The 21702-nt window shown below is 43.1% G+C and overlaps 2 protein-coding genes across 2 annotated transcripts in view; one reads left to right on the forward strand and one right to left on the reverse strand.

Annotated features, from left to right (window-relative positions):
• LOC139611994 (protein NLRC3-like) overlaps positions 1 to 21702 on the reverse strand; it is a 266035-nt gene that overhangs the window by 52611 nt on the left and 191722 nt on the right. The gene's annotated exons all lie outside the window — the stretch shown is intronic.
• On the forward strand, positions 1201 to 17302 carry LOC139612016 (protein NLRC3-like). The gene is made up of 9 exons (XM_071467151.1): positions 1201 to 1283; positions 1565 to 1714; positions 4600 to 4719; positions 4817 to 5046; positions 5277 to 7134; positions 8541 to 8717; positions 13040 to 13216; positions 15184 to 15357; positions 16211 to 17302. The coding sequence occupies exons 2-9, from the start codon at positions 1584 to 1586 to the stop codon at positions 16218 to 16220; spliced, it is 2877 nt and encodes a 958-aa protein (XP_071323252.1). The 5' UTR covers positions 1201 to 1283; positions 1565 to 1583; the 3' UTR covers positions 16221 to 17302.

A 21702-nucleotide genomic window follows, 5' to 3' on the forward strand; every position in this document is an offset into this window, starting at 1 on the left:
ATGGCAACAAGAAGGACAATAAACACCTGTCCACCATTAAAGCTCCTCTGACTTCATCCTCCCTCATATCACTGAGCACTGCTGCAGACCCCCACCCTTCACTCACCTGATGGAGGGATGATGGATGGATGACAGCTGTTGCTAGGAAACCTCAGCTACATGAAGTCAGGTCAGTGGTTGCTGAGATGAATCAGTTTGTGGTTATAATGAGACTCATTAGTGAAATAATGAGACAGGTTCGTGATGTATGAGATAACGTGACGTGTTGTTTCAACAGTTTGTTCATTGATCTGTTTGTTCATTGAATAAACTGTATACATGGTGTGAAAGAAGGTATTTCCATGACTGGAAGACAAATTGAAACGGCTGCTTTCCCTCATATTTATTCAGGAAAGAGCTGAAATCTTTGTCCAGAGAGTCTCATCTGATTCTTTCAGGATTTACCACTGACTTTAGGTGTTTGTTTTTGTGTAGATTGTTGTGTATAATAGTTGACAACATGGTGAAATAAGAAAGAAAGAAAGAGAAAGTTTTCTTTTTTTCAATGCTTTATTTCAAGCTGAATCGAAAGCTTTTATTCTGAAAAGTTCCGATGAAGTTCAGGTTCTGTGGTTCTCTTGACAGAGCTCTGAAATAGACACTAGTTCAGTAAATCCTTCAGACTGACATGAACAGGAACAAAGTAAATTCCAGTTGAATATTTTATCAATCAATTTCTTAAATTAGCATTTGATTACGTTCTGACCTGCTATCGAATGGCTGAGAAAATAACTGGCCTGAGGCCAAACTTGCCGACCCCTGCTCTGAGGTCAAGACGATGGCTGGACGTCGTAGAGGAAATCTACTCTGTGGAAAAAGTGACTGTTTACCTGAGAGCTAGAGCTGGACTTCATTCAAGGACAGATCCCAATCTTATCAGACAGGAAATAAACCAAAGTCCAAGACTCCAGACCATGTTCAACAACTGGGCAGGTCATGGTCATCTTTATTCTTAATATAATTAAGATAATAATAATTCATATTGATCCAGTTCAACCTGAAAATGATATTAGATGAATGGAAATCAAGATAATTCTGTTGAAATATTGAGACTTGTTTTTTCATGTGAAGGAATAAGGAAGAGTCTGTTTTTAATAAATGATGTTGGAACATGTCAATCAAACAATCATGTGACTTCTTGTACCTGCAGAGGGGAGGAGCAGCTGAAGGTGCAAAGTGCAGGTGAGGTCAGACTCCATTTGAAGTGGACGGAGCAGAAGGAGGGAAACTGAAGGCTGAGGCAGGTGAGTGTTAACACAACATTATTATTATTTTACTGTCAAAGTCTCTGAGTCAGTTTGTCCCTGTGGACTGTGGAGGGAAGAAGAGTCACAGTGAACGTCTGTCCACACAGAGACACTGATAGGAAAACCTGTGTGTGTGTGTGTGTGTGTGTGTGTGTGTGTGTGTGTGTGTGTGTGTGTGTGTGTGTGTGTGTGTTTCTGGGTGTGTCTCTTGAGCAGCTTGTTTGTCCTGACTCTTGTGTGTGTGAGCTCACAGTCAGTGTTACTGGTTTCCCTCTCAGACTGACTGAAGTCCTGAAGATGAGTGATTGTGTGGAGGAAGAGGAGGACAGAGCAGAGTCTCCAGGAACCAGCTGTCTGTCTGTGAAGAGTCACCGGTCCAAAAATGATCCTCCAGAGTTCAGTCCTGAACCTGGACCCTCAGACTCACAGTAAGAGACCTGCTACAAACCTGTGAACCTCCAAACTGTCTCTGTAACAGTGTTTAGTGTGTTGAGCTCCTGCAGTGATGTCACTTCCTGTAACAGCTGCCGTAGTGTCGCAGAAAATAACTTCCCCTGGTTCCTCTGACATATCAGTGTATTAACAGTGACTGCTGAGGAGCTGGTTTCTTGTGAAATGATCCCAACAAAGAAGAGTTTGACTTTTTTCTTGTGCATATTTTTGCTGCAGCTGATGAACATGACAGAGATGTAAAGATGTCAGTAATTAAAGGGCCGTGGTGGAGCAGAGAAGCAGCCACAGAAGAAGAGAGCAGTGTGTTGGTGAACCTGGATGAGCTGGGATCTAACAGAGTTGACCACACTTTGCAGGATCATTTTACAGCCTGAATGATGAGCTTCACATGTCAGAGCTTCACTCTCCACAGTTAGTTTGATCCAAACTACAGTGAGCAGCTGTTGGAGGAAATGACTGAGCCTCTTTAACATCAAACTAGATATTTGTCAGCTGTTTATACAGATTTCAGGCTCTATGTAATATGGGCCGCTGATTGTAAAGTAATGAAAAGGATGGAATGGTGATGAAGAGTTAATGGAGAATAAAAACCTAGTAGCTTCAATGACAGAAGTAACAGAAGAATCATTAGATCTTACACTAGTGTCAGACTCATTGGCAGGTGTTTGTTCATGGTTCATCAGTAGTTAGAGGAACAACTGTAGGAAGTGACCACTACCCCATAGTGATCGAAGCAGGACTGAGTTTGGGAACTTGTGACAATGACGGGTCACAGCAATGGTCGTTCAGTAGAGCTGATTGGGAAACATTTAGATCTATCAGTGAGTAAGACATGCAAACAACTGATAGTAGTGAAGATGTTGATGATGTAGATGATTGTGTTTGTAAAGCTGTTTTAGAGGCTGCAAAGAACCTTGGTGGACAAAGGAATGTGATGAAGCAACTGAGGCTGGAAATAAAGCTTTTAAAATGTTGAGAAGAAATCAGAGTTTTCAGAAGCTTATTGAATATAAAAGCAAATGTAAGGAAAACCATAAAAAATGCAAAGAAGTAATTGTGGAGGTCATTTTGTAATTCAGTGGGAAACAGATATGGATAAAATGCAGAGAATGATGAGAAGAATGAATGAAGTTAAAAGAGAACATGGGAATCCAGTTTGAAATGAAGGAGAAGTAACAGCAGTAAAAGATGAAGAGAAAGAAGAGATGGTGAGAAAAACTTTAGATTAAATCCACAGTTGTGACAATATCAGTGAAGAGGGAAACAGAGGAAGAGAAACTACAAGAGCAGAGGATGAAGAGTTATTACAGCATGAAGAAGACACAGATGATCGACTAAATAAGCCATTTACAAAGACAGAGCTGAACCCATCTCTCAAGAAAACCAAGATGTCAGAACCAGGCAAAGATCAGGTTTGTTAGTTAATGATGAACCATCTCAGTCAATCATCCAAGAAGGTTTTATTGGAATTAGATCATAAAGTGTGGGAGAGCGAGAAACTGCCACAAAGCTGGAAGGAAGCTGTCATAACTCCAATACACAAACCAGGAAGAGACAAACCCAGGAAATTATAGACCAGTGACTTTAACACCTAACATCTGCAGAATAATGGAGGAAATGATCAATGAAAGGTGAAGTTACTATATAGAAAATAAAGGAACTATAGATAAATACTAGAATGGCTTTAGGAGAGGAAGAAGTACTATGGATCCAGTTGTATGTTCAGAACATTAGAAAAGCACAGATAAACAGAGAAAGTGTAGTAAAAGTCACTGAGTTACTGGGACGTCCTGATAATAAAGAATGACAGTGGTCCAGTCTGGAGGAACTGATGCATGAACTAGGTTTTCAGCTTCCTCTGAAGACAGGAAGTAACAGGATGTTTTAATGTTATTTGGCGCTAAATGTGGTGAAATATTAATTTCACTATGAACCACTTTACAATCTGTGACCCACAATCTTACACCAGCACAAAGCACAACACCAGTGTCTTTGCTAGTGTGTGTTGGTGTTAAACTGAGGTGAGGTCAGGAGCATTGTCGACTCATCTCTATCTCATTTTATTCAGTTTCAGCTGAGGCTGTAAGATATGAAAGTGAGGGAACAAAAACATGCATTACAGCTTCAGGTGAATATTTTTCAGCCGGGCCTGTTTGGTGGAATCCTGCTGTAGCTGTAGACGTCTGCTCACACACTTTCACTCTGCACACCAGCAGTTTCCTCTGCAGAGAAGAGCTCTGTCTTACTACCTGCTAAATCCACCGTTATCAGAAAAATCCACCAAGGTGCAGGTGCACCTGGCTTTTAAAGGGGATGGGAGAGATCTCTCTGATTGTTTTGTTGTTGTTAGGTCTAAAACACACCCATGATTAATGAAGAGACTAATTACAACCCTTTTGAAGCATGCGCCTGGTGCTGTGACTGTTTGTCCACTGTTAAACTAACAAATGTGGATGAGGACACGTCCTAAATGTTCTGGCTCCATGAGCCTAGATGGTTAAAATAGGCCCTAAGTCTTCAGAAGGAACCAATGGGCTCAGAGCTGAGAGCCACAGACAGAGGAGGGGAGTCACAAAGTGTTGAGAGACAAACTCACACACTCTTGGTTTGGCTCTTTTCATGGGGTTTGTTGTCAAGAACAATCATGTAGAATAACAGCAGAATGATCCTTTAATTACACACAAGGAGCCTGGACACATGTAATGACTGACTGACACAACAGTGTTGTTTCTGGATGCTGCTGTGTTGCTTCCATCCTTCAGTCCAGTGTGCGGTGCTGAGAGTTCCCACAATGACTCTGTCATCAGAGAATTGATCAGTGATCGATGTGATATGAATAAAAACATGTTTGTGTTTGCAGAGGTCAGAACCACAGACTGAGAGCAGAGTCTCCAGGATCCAGCTGTCTGTCTGTGAAGAGTGACCGGTCCATAGAACTTCCTCCAGACCTCAGTCCTGAACCTGGACCCTCAGACTCACAGTAAGAGACAGTTTCTACTGTAAACTGAGCTGAAGATGATTCAGTTATTAGACATATTTGACGGTGACATGTTAGTGATGAAGAAATGTCTTGACAGAGGGAGGAAGAGGAGTGGTGTCTCTGTGGAGGAGCAGCTGTCCTGCTGTGCTAAGTGTCAGGACGTCCAGAAGGATCCTAAAGGATCCATTCTCTACAGGCTGTGGAAATGGGTCACCTCATTCTGGGACCAGTCTGGGTCTTCAGGAAACCCCTCCTGTCCCCAGTGTGGACAAAGACCCAGAACCAGACCTGGACTGCAGACAGCCAGTCAGAGCAGCACTGTACAAAGTGAGACTGAACATGTGTCTGCTGATGTCTTCATTTCTGAAACCAGGACCTGTTGTTTTCTCCAGTGTCAGTTGTTCTATCACACAGCACTGACATTTCAGATGATTCTAAAAACCACAACATTAAAAAGCTTTTCTTTGCTGCTCTTTAGTTTTTCTGTAGCTGATGAAAATAATCAGCAGATTCTCAGATTCTCTGTCTTCAGTCTGACATTGTCTCTTCTCTTTCAGCAGATAGTGGTCTGCAGGAGGTTTTAGATCAACATAAGATCAGTCTGAGGAGCAGATGTGAATGTGTGACTGAAGGAAGTGATGGAACAGGAAGTGGAACCCTCCTCAACAGGATCTACACTGAGCTCTACATCACAGAGGGACAGAGTGAAGAGGTTAATACCCAACATGAGGTGAGGCAGCTGGAGACAGCTTCCAAGATGAAGACCTTCCATGATGCTCCAATCAAGTGCCACAACATCTTTAAAGCCTTACCTGACCAACAGAGACACATCAGAGTGGTTCTGACCAACGGCGTTGCTGGGATTGGAAAAACCTTCTCAGTGCAGAAGTTCAGTCTGGACTGGGCAGAGGGCTTGGAGAACCAAGATGTCAGTCTGCTGGTTCTGCTTTCGTTCAGGGAGCTGAACCTGATCAGAGAGCAGCAGTACAGTCTTCTCAGGCTGCTCCATGTTTTCCATCCAACATTACAGAAGGTCACAGCAGAGCAGCTGGCTGTCTGTAAAGTTCTGTTCATCTTGGACGGCCTGGATGAAAGCAGACTTTCACTGGATTTCACCAACAGGGAGGTTGTGTCTGATGTCACACAGACGTCATCAGTCAACCTGCTGCTGACAAACCTCATCCAGGGGAATCTGCTTCCCTTGGCTCTGGTCTGGATCACTTCCAGACCTGCAGCAGCCAATCAGATCCCTCCTACATGTGTTGACAGGGTAACAGAGGTACGAGGCTTCACTGACGCCCAGAAGGAGGAGTACTTCAGGAGGAGATCCAGTGATGAAGAGCTGTCCAGCAGAACCATCTCACACATCAAGAAGTCCAGGAGCCTCCACATCATGTGTGAAGTCCCAGTCTTCTGCTGGATCACTGCTACAGTTCTGGAGCACATGTTGACTACAGAGCAGAGAGGAGAGCTGCCCCAGACCCTGACTCACCTGTTCTCACACTTCCTGCTGGTTCAGACAAAGAGGAAGAAGCTCAAGTATGATGAGGGACATGAGACGAGTCCACAGGAGCTGATGGAGGCTGACAGGGAAGTTCTTCTGAAGCTGGGGAGGCTGGCGTTTGAACATCTGGAGAAAGGAAACATCATGTTCTACCAAGAAGACCTGGAGCAGTGTGGTCTGGATGTCACAGAGGCCTCGGTGTACTCAGGACTCTGTACTGAGATCTTCAAAAGAGAGAGTGTGATCTTCCAGAAAACAGTCTACTGCTTTGTTCATCTGAGCATTCAGGAGTTTCTGGCTGCAGTCTACATGTTCCACTGTCACACCAACAGGAAGAGAAAGGTCCTGGATGACTTCCTGGGAGAAGACAACAAACGGAGGAACTCAACCCGAGGGCCTTTTTTAAAGACTTCTGGAATGTTTGGAAACCATGATAATCATTATCCATTTCTGGATGACTTCCTGAGTGCAGCCATGGAGAAATCCCTCACAAGTAAAAATGGTCACCTGGACCTGTTTGTTCGCTTCCTTCATGGCCTCTCTCTGGAGTCCAACCAGAGACTCTTAGGAGGTCTGCTGGGTCAGACAGAGAACAGTCCAGAAACCATCCAGAGAGCCATCAACAACCTGAAGAAGATGAACAGTTATAAAATCTCTCCTGACAGAAGCATCAACATCTTCCACTGTCTGATGGAGATGAAGGACCACTCAGTTCATCAGGAGATCCAAGAGTTCCTAAAGTCAGAGACCAGATCAGAGCAGAGACTCTCTGAGATCCACTGCTCAGCTCTGGCCTACATGCTGCAGATGTCAGAGGAGGTTCTGGATGAGTTGGACCTGGACAAGTACAACACATCAGAGGAGGGACGACGGAGACTGATCCCAGCTGTGAGGAACTGCAGGAAGGCTCGGTGAGTCCAGACATGATCAATATAATTATCAATCAGTAGATTAGATCAGTAGTTGATTCAAATTCAGATAAACACAGTTTTCATTTATTCTCATTATTCTTAGTTTTACTTTGAAACAATCAAAAGTCAGTTGTGTTTTTTTTCTGGAGGTGTTGTAAATGCTGTGAGCACCAAAATGTAGATGTTTTAAAGCAGCTCCACTGATCTTACACCTCAGAGTGTGTTTCCAGGTGTTTCCAGGTGTTGGGGAGGACACCTGCATATGAGAAAACAGTAGTATTAAACCTTTAGTGTCTCCAGCTGTGGAGTCTCATAAATGTCCTCAGGTGATGTCACCTGAGTCAGTGTGGGCGGAGTCTGAAGACGAAACCAGACCTCTGTAGCCCCCCCTCATCTCTGCTGCATAAAACACCTTAATCTAACAGCTGAGGGTTGGTGGTTGAGGTGCCTTGTGGGTAATGTAGGCAGCAGGTTTTTCTGAGGAAGAAGAATGTGTGAACGAAAAAAGAAGATGTCTCTGGTTCAGCTTTGTTGAAACTGTCCATTGTGACAGTGTTACAGGAGAGCAGTGATGAATCTGTGGAGGTCTGTATTCAGGACTCATGAGGTTTCCATGACAACAGTCATCAGTGTTTGACAGTGAATGCAGTGAATGCAGTGAAGCTCTAATGAGCAGGTTCTAGCAGGTGTTTAGTTAAGTTTGTATAAGACCTGAATCATTGTCCAGAGATGACTGAAGTCATGATGAGCATGGAGGATGTTAGGGGACATCCTTCTTCTACACACCAGAGCTCAGTGTCATGTTTCTGTGAGGACCTTCTGTGAAAACCAGACCAGACCAGACTCTGCTGCTCTGTGATTGGATTCTGCTCTGCTGCTGTACGGAACCGATGCTTCCAGGTTGTAACTGTAGAGTCCACTAAGTGTTGATCATGAGTGTTTTACTGAGGACAGTTTGTTCATGGATCAACGTGGGCGCTGCCACTGATTCACCACAATGAGCCAGATGTGTTTTATGCAGTGGTGTGTGTTGACTTCTACAGAGAGGCAGCAGAGCCAAGCAATCTGGAGTCAGTTTAAAAACACTGGAGAATAAAACTGTTTTTCTGAACAAGATTCTGACTCTGGATCAAATCATATGATGGAAGCAGAAATGTAACATCATTTTCCCTCCTTCATCTGCACAACAAAGATTCCCATGAAACTCTGCAGGTCTGAGAGAGAGTGATGAGAATTATTGTTTCATGTCAAACACAATCAGATCAGATGAGCTGAGCCACAGATGTGAAGAGCAGATGTTCATCACACCATCAACTTTTCTCATCAGATGCATTTTAACTTCAGTGTCTTTTATTACAAACTGTCTGATTTTATTCTAACACATTTTATATTTTCTCTCATCACAGACTTGTTTATTGTCGACTCTCAGAGACTCACTGTGAAGTCGTGTCCTCAGCTCTGAAGTCCAACCCCTCCCATCTGAGACACCTGGACCTGAGTGAAAACTGGGACCTGGAGGATTCAGGAGTGAAGCAGCTGTGTGCTGGACTGGAGAGTCCAAACTGTAGACTGGAGACTCTGAGGTCAGTTCACTGACTGGAGCTGTTGTAGTTTTATATTCAGTTCAAATTTGTGAAGTTCCAGTTTTTCATTGGTTGGTTCATTTTCAGGATTTCTGTGTGAGGATTTAAAAAATCAGCCAGTGAAGAGAAAGAAGGAAGATGAGGCCAGGAGCAGAGTGGTGATGGGGAGGGTCAGGAGAATCCCCGGGGGCCGTTTGGGGGCCGGACTGATTATTGTGATGCTAAGCAGGGGCGTTGTAGCTAGCTGCTAGCTCAGCTCATATTAAATGTGGCTAGTATAGCTAGCTGCTAGTTGTTGGGCAGCAGCCCTGTGCTTGTGTTAGCTGCTGTTTGTCTCTGTGTGTTATTAACAGCTGGGACTGGTGATCTCCAGGTAAAATGAAGGGTCCCACTCGGCCCCTGGATGAGAGCAGTCACAGTGTTTGTGATTCAGAGCAGCAGAGAATTGACAGAGTTTGATGTTAAAATCAGAAAGTTGATGAGAATCAAACTGCAACAGTCTCACAGATCTTCTGCTGCTGCTGCTGATCTGAACACCAGCAAAGCTGCAGCTCTCTGCAACCAACAAATATTGCAGCTGTTGTTGTGTGTTGATGTCAGCACTGCAGCATCATGGGAAGCCACAGACCTTCAGACTGCAACACAAACCAGATCAAAGCAGGGCCAGTGGCTGAGGCGGGAAAGTGGAGACAAGAGGAAACTCAGCTGGGACATGGAGGCAGGAAGGATTAGATTGATGCTGGGAGCAATTTATGAGCAGCTCCCACCTCCCCAACATCATAGTGAATAAACAGGTGAGGAGCCAACATGTCCTCTATGTTCAGGTGGAGCTTCATGTGGCTCCTTCTATCAGGGGCTAAAACAAGCCTGTCTCCAGGCCCACACACCTGGAGACATCAGCAGGTGCTGAGGTGTCTCCCAGCAGCCACTGAGAGTCAGAGCTCAGAGGTGAACTCACTGGAGGCAGAAGGAGACAAGATGGATTTGATTTGTTGGTGAGGGTGAAGGACTCAGGAAGCAGCTTTGAACAGGCGTGATGCAGCTGAAGGCAGGGAGGGACTGGCCAATCAGAGGAGATCCAGGAAAACAGCTCCTAGTTCCTCAGGAGACAGCTGCCACTGATCTGAGAGCAGGTGTTGTGTTGTGGTCAGAAACACAGCAGCTTGTGTATGTTGTGGAGCTGACAGTACCATGGGAGGACGCAGGAGAAACGGCCTCTGAGAGGAAACAGCTCAGATACACAGAGCTGGCAGCAGAGGCAGAGGAGCCTGCTCTGAAAGCTGAGCTCCAGGGGAGGTTGGCTGTAGGGGTTTTGTTGGCAGATCAGTCTGGTCCCTGTTACCTGAACTGAGCTGCTCTCACTTCTGTTCTCTTCAAGTCCACGTTGTGCTTCTCTGAACCTGTGCACTGTGAACTCAAAGCGCTCCAGGTGTCCTTCATGTCATATCTAGTTGATTGCGTGTGAACACAACAAAAGGTCAGACTTGATCTTGAAGAATGGAGCTTCTTCTAATCACATGAATAACACAAGTGGTCATGTGACTGTGGTTCAGGAGCAGTTACCAGAGCAGACTGACACTGACACTCAGAGAAACTCTGTTCATCAACTATCAGACCTAAACCGTGGACGTTGTGCTGAGCTGAAGGGTTGTAGGACTGTGAGCACAGGTTTGATCTCTGCTCTGTGACCTTCATTAACCCCGTCCTCACTCAGTCTGCTCCTCACTGGGGGGTTGATGTGAAAATCAGATGAATTCTACTTCCTCATTCATTGAAGATCAGCTGAATAAATCTGTGGTGTTTTCCAGCAGGAGGCTCTGAACGTTACCTGAAGGTGAACTGGTTGTTGCTGCAGGTCACAGAATCTGACGGCTCACAGAATGGGCTGTAACACCGGTGGTAGACTGAGGCCGAGCACTCGTCCTCCTCAAGTTCTCAACAGTAACACAAGTTCTTCTTTAAAGATGTGGACACAGAGAAATCTTTTCCCTCCTCCTGTAAATGTGACATTGTGCAGTTGTTTGGTGACGTTGGAACATTGAAGCTGCTCCACCATGTTTGTTCTGAACAGTGTGACTGAGTTCTCACTGTTTGTTCACGTCCTCAGTGTTTTGTTTCTGTGCTGATGTCTGTAGTGTCAGAGAGGGAACAGACTAAACAGACGTGAATCCTCTGATTCTCCTCTGATCACAGACTGAACTGAGGTCAGCAGCAGCTGATCAACCTGTGTTCACATCAACAGCTGTATGAATGTTGTGCTGACATTTGGATGATGTGTGTAGAAGGCTGACATGATGAAGATCCACAATAACAGAAGGACAAAGTCACTCTACTCATTTTAGACAAAGATCATTGATCAGGACAAATCTGATTGATTATCAATCATTGATCTACATCTTTGATTCTTTATTCAGACTGAAGAACTGCAGGTTGTCAGAGATCAGCTGTTCTTCTCTGGGCTCAGCTCTGAAGTCCAACCCCTCCCATCTGAGCGAATTGGACCTGGGTGACAACCAGAACCTGCAGGATCCAGGAGTGAAGGGTCTGTGTGGTTTTCTGCAGAGTCCAGACTGTAGACTGGAGACTCTGAGGTCAGTTCACTGTTGTAGATCTTATATCTTGAATCCACAGCTAATGAAGCTTCACACACAAGTTGAATCCATTGACTGTGAATGAATGAATGACATTGTAAATAGTAGTTGTCTCATGTTTCTAGTTGTTCTTCTCTCACACTGAGAATGATTCTTCAGTTTCAGCTCATTTCACTCACTTGTCATGAATAATGTCTGTTCACTTCAGTTCAACCTTCACAGCTCACACACTCGTATTTCTCTCAGTCAGAGGACTCATGTTTTCTAAATCCACTGGAGAAAATGTCCAGTGTTAGTTGTTCAAGTCAATTCATTTTTATCACAACAACATACACAAGATCCTCACAACTAATATTTGTCCAAAGAAAGTGAAGAAACGGTAGTTACCAATCTCATCGAGTGGCTATGACATGTGGAGTTCCTCAGGGGTCAGTCCTTGGACCCCTTCTGTTCAACCTGTATATGCTGCCTTTGGGTCAAATTCTGCAGAATTCTAATGTCAACTATCATAGTTATGCAGATGACACACAAATATATCTTGCACTGTCTCCAGATGACTGCAGTCCAATAGAGTCATTGTGTCAATGTTTAGAGCAAGTCAAAAATTGGATGAACCAAAATTTCCTTCAGTTAAATCAAGAAAAAACTGAGGTCATTGTTTTTGGCAATAAAGAGAAGAGGATTGCTGTCAGTAAACACCTTGAGTCACTGTCTATAGCAACTAAAGACTAAGTCCAAAACCTTGGCGGTGCTGATAGACTCAGATCTGACCTTCAACAGCCATATCAAATCAGTCACCAAATCAGCCTTTTATCAACTTAAGAACATATCCAGAATTAAAGGTTTAATGTCCCAAACTGATCAGGAGAAGCTGATTCATGCTTTCATCTCCAGTAGACTTCATTACTGTAACAGTCTTCTGACTGAACTCCCCCAAAAAAGTATCAAACAGCTGCAGCTCGAGTTTTAACCAGAACAAAGAGATCAGATCACATCACCCCAGTTCTTAAGACCTTACATTGGCTCCCAGTCAGCTACAGAATAGATTTTAAAGTTCTGCTACTGGTCTACAAATCACTGAATGGTTTAGGTCCAGAATACATGAATGACATGTTAGTAGAGCATAAACCCAGTAGAGCTCTGAGATCTACTGACTCAGGTCAGATAGTGGAGCACAGAGTTCAGACCAGACATGGTGAAGCGGCATTTAGTTGTTATGCTGCACACAACTGGAACAAACTACCAGCAGAACTGAGATCAGCCCCAACTGTAAGCACTTTTAAATCCAGGTTAAAAACATTGCTCTTTTCATGTGCTTATAGCTGAGCTCTTTTTAAGAACTTAAGACTCTATTTTCTTTTATTTTACTTTTTTGCCCCTGCTTTTCACTCTATGTTTTCTTTTGTTTTTATGCTGTTTTATGCTGTTCTTTTTTGTTTTTATGTAAAGCACATTGAGTTGCCTTGGTATGAAATGCGCTATATAAATAAAGATGCCTTGCCTTGAAGTGTCAGGACTTATGTCTGTTTGATCAAACTGTGTGTGTGTGTTTTCATCTGTAACACAACACACACAACTGTTGTGTTGACAATGTTGTGTTGTACTGACATGATGATGATCCACAATAACAGAAGGACAAAGTCACTCTACTCATTTTAGACAAAGATCATTGATCAGGACAAATCTGATTGATTATCAATCATTGATCTACATCTTTGATTCTTTATTCAGATTGGAGAACTGCAGGTTGTCAGAGATCAGCTGTTCTTCTCTGGGCTCAGCTCTGAAGTCCAACCCCTCCCATCTGAGAGAACTGGACCTGAGTGAAAACCAGGACCTGCAGGATCCAGGAGTGAAGGGTCTGTGTGGTTTTCTGCAGAGTCCAGACTGTAGACTGGAGACTCTGAGGTCAGTTCACTGTTGTAGATCTTATATCTTGAATCCACAGCTAATGAAGCTTCACACACAAGTTGAATCCATTGACTGTGAATGAATGAATGACATTGTAAATACAGTTGAAACCAGAAGTTTACATACACTATATAAAAAGGCACATAACCTTTTTTTTCTCACCGTCTTTGGTCAATTAGGATTACCAATTTGCTAAATGCCAGAATAATGAGAAAATGATTTTTTTAGACAATTTTTATTACTTTCTTCAAAGTCAGAAGTTTACATACACTAAGATTACTATGCCTTTAAACAATTTGGGAAAGCCCAGATGATGATGTCATGTCTTTGGAAGCCTCTGACAGGTTTATTTACAACATTTGAGTTAATTAGAGGCACACCTGTGGATGTATTTTAAGGCACACCTGAAACACACTGCTTCTTTGTGTAACATCATGGGAAAATCAAAAGAAATCAGCCAAGATATCAGGAAGAGAATTGTGGACTTACAGAAGTCTGGTTCATCCTTGGGTGCAATTTCCAGATGTCTGAAGGTGCCACATTCATCTGTTCAAACAATTATACGCAAGTATAAACACCATGGGAATGTCCAGCCATCATACCGCTCAGGAAAGAGACGGGTTCTGTGTCCCAGAGATGAACGTGCTTTGGTCCGAAATGTGCATATCAACCCAAGAACAAAAGCAAAAGACCTTGTGAAGATGCTGGCTGAAGCTGGTAAGAGTGTGTCATTATCAACAATGAAACGAGTCCTGTACCGACATGGGCTGAAAGGCCACTGTCCCAGGAAGAAGCCATTACTCCAAAAGAAACATAAAAAAGCCAGATTACAGTTTGCAAATGCACACAGGGACAAAGACCTTAATTTTAGGAGACATGTCCTGTGGTCTGACGAAACTAAAATTGAACTTTTTGACCATAATGATCATTGTTACATTTGGAGGAAAAAGGGGGAAGCTTGCAAGCCTGAGAACTGTGAAATAAGGGGGTGGCAGCATCATGTTGTGGGGTTGTTTTGCTGCAGGAGGGACTGGTGCACTTCACAGAATAGATGGCATCATGAGGAAAGAACATTATGTGGAAATACTGAAGCAACATCTCAAGACATCAGCCAGGAAGTTAAAGCTTGGGCACAAATGGGTTTTCCAAATGGACAATGACCCTAAGCATACTGCCAAACTGGTTACAATGTGGCTTAAGGATAACAAAGTCAATGTTTTGGAGTGGCCATCACAAAGCCCTGATCTTAATCCTATTGAAAATTTATGGGCAGAGCTGAAAAGGCATGTGCGAGCAAGGGGGCCTACAAGCTTGGCTCAGTTACACCAGTTCTGTCAGGAGGAATGGGCCAAAATTCCTGCAAACTATTGTGAGAAGCTTGTGAAAGCATATCCAAAACGTTTGACCCAAGTCATACACTTTAAAGGCAATGCTACCAAATACTAATGAAATGTATGTAAACTTCTGACTCTCAAGAAATGATTCTTCAGTTTCAGCTCATTTCACTCACTTGTCATGAATAATGTCTGTTCACTTCAGTTCAACCTTCACAGCTCACACACTCGTATTTCTCTCAGTCAGAGGACTCATGTTTTCTAAATCCACTGGAGAAAATGTCCAGTGTTAGTTGTTCAAGTCAATTCATTTTTATCACAACAACATACACAAGATCCTCACAACTAATATTTGTCCAAAGAAAGTGAAGAAACAATCTTCTTTTTTTCAGTAGATTTCAGTGAAGTGTCAGGACTAATGTCTGTTTGATCAAACTGTGTGTGTGTGTTTTCATCTGTAACACAACACACACAACTGTTGTGTTGACAATGTTGTGTTGTACTGACATGATGATGATCCACAATAACAGAAGGACAAAGTCACTCTACTCATTTTAGACAAAGATCATTGATCAGGACAAATCTGATTGATTATCAATCATTGATCTACATCTTTGATTCTTTATTCAGATTGAGGAGCTGCAGGTTGTCAGAGATCAGCTGTTCTTCTCTGGGCTCAGCTCTGAAGTCCAACCCCTCCCATCTGAGAGAACTGGACCTGAGATACAACAACCTGCAGGATTCAGCCCTGAAGGATCTCCGTGGTCTCGTGGAGAGTCCAGACTGTAGACTGGAGACTCTGAGGTCAGTAGAGGGGCAGAGTCAGTCCATGCTGCTCTCAGCAGTATTGTACTAAACACAGTTAGTATCAGAGCAAAGATCCAGTGTTTCCTGTGAACCTCCAACCTCCTCAGTGGCTGCTTTCCTCAGTGAAGCTGTGAGAGGAGAACGGGGACAGGCTTCAGGATTGGACAGAAAGACAGAGAGAGAGACAACAGTCAGCCAATCAGAGCAGCCAGAAGCTTGTTGTGATCATGTGTGTGAGTTGATGTGAAGATGACTGTTGTTGTTGTGTTGATGTGTACAGGAAATAAAGCAGATTCCAGCTGACAGCCTCACAGATGGACAGAGACAGTGTCCTCATTCATCAAACTGTCCAATCTGATCTGAGACTGTTTGTTCTCTGGTTTCAACACTAAACAGCTGATCAGTTTCCTCTGTGTCACAGCTCTGAGATCAGTGTGATGGAGCCTGACAGTCCCTGGCTCTTAGTGACAGCCTCCATGTTCAGTCAGGTGATGTTTCAGAAGCAGGTCACATGTTGATCAACACACAGAGACTCTGTGTTTAAAGTGACATCAGCTGACAGGTAACAGGAGTGAATCCATCACTGACCTGTTGCTGACTCAGCACTTTGTTTCCACTGTGGACTGAGTGAAATGTGCAGAGTGAACAGACTTGATGCTGAACGTCTCTGCAGGTCTGTGAGCTTCCAGCTCAGTGTGTTCACTCCAACACGTTAACATGAGAGCTGAGAGGAAGCAGCTGCTGCACATCTGGTCTGAACAGGACTGAAGTCCCTGCTGCATCACTGACTGATGAAGTGAGTCTCTGTAAACACTGATTCATCTCCTCTGCTTTCTTCTTCTCTACACAGATGGAGGTGAGAGTGGAGAGGAGAGCTTGATCCAGCAGTGACTGACAGAGGAACCAGAAGAAGTGGAGATGACTCTCAGTGCTGCAGTCTGAACTGATCTGAGAACAGCTCCACTGTCACACACAGAGTCCAGTCCACCATCATCCCTGTGTGTTCCTCTGGATCTGACAGAGCATCATCAGTGTCTCTGGACTTAAAGCTCATCAAGTTCAGCTCTGAACAGTTTCCTTGTTGAGCTTCACAAAGAGGGAATTTCACAGTAAAATGACTTGAACTCTGAAGATGAGTTTGACTCAGACGTTGAAGCCTCATGTTCTTCAGCTGAACTTTACCAGATATTATTGTACAGGAGGAACATGTTGTTTTTATCCTCCATCTCTTCATTCAAGTTGTGTTAAGGAGGAACAATCACACAGACCAACAACTCTTTCACTGTGTATATGGACATGTGAGTGTTGTTTTCAGACAGGCTTGAAAAATGTTCCTCTCTCCATTATAATGCTGAGTCAACAAGTGTCACTGATGCAATGGATCATTAATTAACTGGACTTTAAATCCTCCTTTATGATCAATAATGATTTCATCCTGACTTCCTGTTTGATTCCTGGTTTTTAATCTGTCGTTGTTTTGACATTTTACTCCTCTTTTATTCCATAAAGCTGCCAGTTTATTCCTAAATGACTGTGTGTGTTATTGTTGTGTTGTGTGTTTGTTGTGAAGCTCTTTGTAACACTGGTACTGTCGCTCCTCGTCAGTCCGGCTAAGTCCTTTTTGTCTTCTCCCCTAATGTTTCCAGGATTTGTGTTTCCTGTTTTATTTTGATATTCACTTGGTGTCTGGTTTCAGGTCCCTTCACTTCCTTCCCTCCTGTGTGATTACCTGGCCCCGCCCTAATGTGTTTCACCTGTGTCTCATTGTCCCCCCTCCCCCAGAGTATTTCGTGTCAGTGTTCCCTTCCCTCTGATCCAGTTCCTCTCGTCCTCCTTGTGACAGTGGTCCAGCCTTTTGTTCCTTTGTGTATATTTCTCAGTGAGATAGTGTGTGACTACTTTATGTCTTGACCTTTTGACCTTTAACCTGTCAATTTTATATTGTTGTCCTGTTGGACTGATTTCTGTGTAGTTGACCTTTTGTCTGAGTGAAGACTAGGGGGACCAGACGTCTCCGTTTTTGGTGTCCTGTCCCCGGCTGGAGCTGTCCCTGGAAATGTCCCTGTTTTTCTCTGTGAATTAAAAACAGAGTGGAGAGACGGGCAGCAGAGCAGACAGACAGACGTCTAGCGTTGTGCTTGTTGTGGCCAACAGAGGGGGCGGGATGCTAGCTATAGCAGCTTCAGAAGCTAAAAGAGTTTATCCAATCAGATGTCTCCTTTTTTCTTGTCTTTTGGCAGAGAAAAGGTTAGCTGGCTCACTCATTGGTTAGGAGTTCATAGACTAACAAAAACAAACACATCCAAAGCCTCCAGCCAGGTGAAAAACTGATTTTTCTGTTGGGAGAAGTGAAGATGTTGTTGTCCGACTGTCTGCTGGACTTCACATGACAATATTCACAACCTGGAATAGTTTTTCTGAAAAACACTTTGGGTTCTGTGAATCTGTGGAGCCTTCCGGACTAAAGGAAGAGAAATGATGAGGAACAGACAGACGATCTGACTTCACCACCTCAGTCACCACCGTTTCTCCTCTTGCTGGTTTATGATGCTGCTGAATCTGAATGAATTACACTTTTGTGTTCATGGTCTTTGTAAAATGACCTTGTGCTCTATCAGACCAAAGGAGGAGACGCCTGAAGCAGACAGAACCCGTTTTACTGGTGCGTCTGCAGTAGAACCAGAACAACGTCTGTAATGTTACAGCTCCTCCTTTTGGCAGCTCCAGTACTACAACACAATACATGACAGCTCCCTGTTTTTAGTAACAATAGAAAGTTCACACAACTCAGTTTCTGCTCTACATTATATAAACTTAACCACTCAACAACTTAGTGGCTTCACTTTCTTTAACAGCCTCTGCCCTCAGTCTTGGTGTCTTATGGGAACTCTAACAGGCCTCCCACAGCTTGAAGTGTTTCCACAGTTCTCAGTGCTCAGTCTCATTTCTCACTGAGGACTCAGGTGTGACAGCAGGTAGTGGGGACCCTGCAGGTCAGAGTCTGTCTTGGTGGTCTCTTTGTTCTGGTCCTGTCTCTGCAGGCTGCTGTCCGTTCTCCATCAGCTGTGGTGAGTCAGGCACATTTTCAACAGCCTCAGTTTGTTGTGGGGAAATCAAGGCCTCCTTTGTTTTCAGTGTGTGTCTCCTGGTTCTCCTGTAGACCGGCTCATGTTCAGTCTGTACAGTGTAGGACCTTGGCTGTTCATGTTTCTTCAGAGTGACAGCCGGTTGCCAATGGTTCTGCTGTCTAATTCTTCCTCTTTCACCTTCCCACACCTCAGGTCGTTTCCTTGTCCCACGGTCAAAGTGGTGTTTCTGCTTGTTGTCTCTGAGAAAACAAAAAGTCTGACGTCTCTAACTGGTCTCTCTAAAGATGTTGCGCAGCCGCCACAGTCCCATCATGCATCAGAGTTTGGGGCCACACTGAATATGGAGGATACGGTGCACTATTACACTGAATAATAAAAGTGCTGTTGCACTGCACTGCTGCAGATACAATTCGTCCCCACATTTTGAACAGTTTATGAGCACGAGATCAGTGTTTATACAGAGAAGCAGCACATCAGAAGGACTTTTCCCCCAGAGGCACCGAGCCCCCAAAGTTAAAGTGCACTTGTTATCAGAGCTTGAGGGTAAATGCACGGAAACGGCCCAGGGTGAGCTTTTATATAATATAATCTTTTATACTTCCTGTATGACAGTTCAAGACTTGAATACTGCAGCGCTTGTCTTTGGACAGTGAGAAAAACAACAGAATGAAATAGTTAATGCTGCATGTGTTTTTAATGCAGTCACCATAAAGGTCAGAATACAAGTCCCCTCCAGATTTAATAGAGTTTAATAGCATTTTGAGCGCTCAGTGTAAGAAAACGTGGCCTGGATGCCATGTGATGACAGATTTCATCAAGTTGTAGTTTCTACAAATCACTGTTGTGCAGTGATGCTCTTGCTCACACACAGCTGGAAGCTCAGATCTTAAACTGAACTGTATTTTCACTCCCTCCATGCAGGTCCAACAGCTGTGGTACAAACACAGCAGACTGTGGAGGCAGCAGCGGGAGAAAAGGCTCGTTCCAACTGCCCACTCATGAAATCTGGAGATGTTAGTCAAGTCACGTTGGAGAGAGTTTTATCCAGCGGGGAGAAGAATATTGCCACCAACAACAAAAAGCTTGGTCTCAGTGTCAGTCCTGATTTTAGAGATAAAGTGGAGTTTAAAGATGATGGAGTGCAGAACTGCTCCATAGTTATCAGGAATGTGACGGAGCAGGATGAAGGCTGCTGTCGCTGTTTGTTTCAAACCAGCCCTGACAGTGATCTCAGTGTTACAACCTGCCTCCAGATCTATGGTGAGATCTGACTGCATTACAAGTGGAACCTGTTTCAATGAGCAGTTTGTGCAGACTTTTGTACAAACTAACAACTTCCTCCATTTGATATTTGTTCAATATCTGTTTCTCTGCAGAGCTGCATGAAGCCTCTCAACATGTTACAGAGTCAGACTCTACTGTGGTGTCCTGCTCAGCCACAGCTCCACCTGCTTCAACAGGAACACTGCATGTCCCACCACCACACGTCTGCTTCTCGCAATACAACACTGTCAGCGTCACCAACACCAAGCGCACAGTCGCTGTCACCACTACAGCCGTGCTGTCAGGTTTCTGTGGCAACAGCACACAGGTTAGATGTGCAGTGTGAGTGCTCTCTGTTCAGAAAGAGGTGTTTCCCATGATTCCTGGGCTCAAACACACGTCTGCTGATGCTGAGTGACTCTTCCAGAGATTCATAGACTGAGAAGGATTTTATGATTCTGATGTGAGTCTCTTTTCCGGGTTTAGATTATTAATAGTTTTAATCTAAAGATAATTCAATTATACTGACTGTAATTACCTATATAATTAGCTATTTTTTTCAAGCAGCCCCTCAATGTGCATCTGAATCTAACACTAATATTAAAAACACTGTTTTACGCAGACTGTTGAACAGACTGTGTAACTGAAGTATTAGTATTATGAACAGAGCACTGGAATTCATTTGATATTCATTTAAAAGTTGCCAAATCTAGTGAGAAAACTGCTAAATTGCCAACATCATTCAGAAGGAAACCTCCTTAAAGGGGCTTTATGTATTGATTATTGATTATGTATTTATTACGTAATGTAATTCAATCATGACAAAGTGAAAACAGAATTTCTGAAGATTTTTTTTGGAGATGTATTAAAAAGGAAAAACTGAAATATCACATTTCCACAAGTATTCAGACACTTTGCTGTGACAGTTGAACTTTAGCTCAGGTTCCATTTCTCGTCATCATCTCTGAGATGTTTCTCCACCTTGACTGGAGTCAGTCTGTGGTAAATTCAGCTGGTTGGACTTATTGTGGAAAGGAGCACACCTGTAAAATAACACAATGTGGAAAAGTGGAAGGGTCTGAATGCACTGTAACTCTGTGACAACAGGTCTGTCCTCGCCCACGGATAATGAGTCTGTTGTTTCATGAAGAATAATCTACATAGTAGTTTTGATAGTGATGTTTTGTGTCTCTTTTTATGTGTTTATGTGTTTGGTTGTTTTTTAACTGAAGAACGTGTGATGTTTTGTTGACTTATTTAGAGATCATTTTTGTCATCTAGTCAGTAGCATATGTAGCATCAGTTTATTTCAGTGGCATAAGGTTAAAATATTTGTTCATAAATCTTCAGATTCTTGTGTGACTGTGTGGCATTAATCATTTCTCCTTCCTGATTGATTTTTTTTTGACACTGCTAATTAATCATCAGTATTATTGTTATTGCAGCAACTGTTATTGAGTCTTCTATAGATACTACTAATAATGACCACAACAATTATGGGCCTATCAACCCTTCATATTGTGAGGATTTAGATGGAATTATCAGTGTTGGGAGGGTTACTTTTGAGGTAATAGGTAATAGTTAAAAATGTAATATTTAATATAACTGTTTTAATGACTTCATCAAAATCATTGAACTTATCACATTTGACTATTTTTGATGACTTTTCAGTTGTATTATTTTTGTGTTTGTGGTCTATAGAAATGTCACAACCTGATGTCCTCTCCAAGGTCATGTTTAATGAAACACAAAGCTGAATAAAGTTAGTGAGTGAAGTTTATTTATTCATAGTTTAGTTTTCTCAGTGCTGTTTCATCACTGTGTGGAAGTTTTATTGGGACTGCAGATGAAAATTAGCCTCAGGCTAACTCTGCTACACTGCATCAGATAGCCCCATATTTAATATTGTACATTGTCTCTTATAAATACAGTAAATAAATAAGTTATAAATTGTGTTATATATTTTATTGAACTTTATTTCACCTGTACT

The sequence above is a fragment of the Trachinotus anak genome, unplaced genomic scaffold (genome assembly GCF_046630095.1).
Source record: "Trachinotus anak isolate AG129_WGS33_773 ecotype Australia unplaced genomic scaffold, CSIRO_AGI_Tana_v1 ptg000029l, whole genome shotgun sequence".
Classification (NCBI taxonomy): domain Eukaryota; kingdom Metazoa; phylum Chordata; class Actinopteri; order Carangiformes; family Carangidae; genus Trachinotus; species Trachinotus anak.

Excerpts from the sequence above, each read along its gene's own strand:
- LOC139612016 (XM_071467151.1), top strand. The coding sequence starts at position 1,584 with ATGAGTGATTGTGTGGAGGAAGAGGAGGACAGAGCAGAGTCTCCAGGA. Across the intron at positions 4,720-4,816 it reads CCTGGACCCTCAGACTCACA|AGGGAGGAAGAGGAGTGGTG; the intron begins GTAAGAGACAGT and ends ATGTCTTGACAG. Across the intron at positions 8,718-13,039 it reads TGTAGACTGGAGACTCTGAG|ATTGGAGAACTGCAGGTTGT; the intron begins GTCAGTTCACTG and ends TTCTTTATTCAG.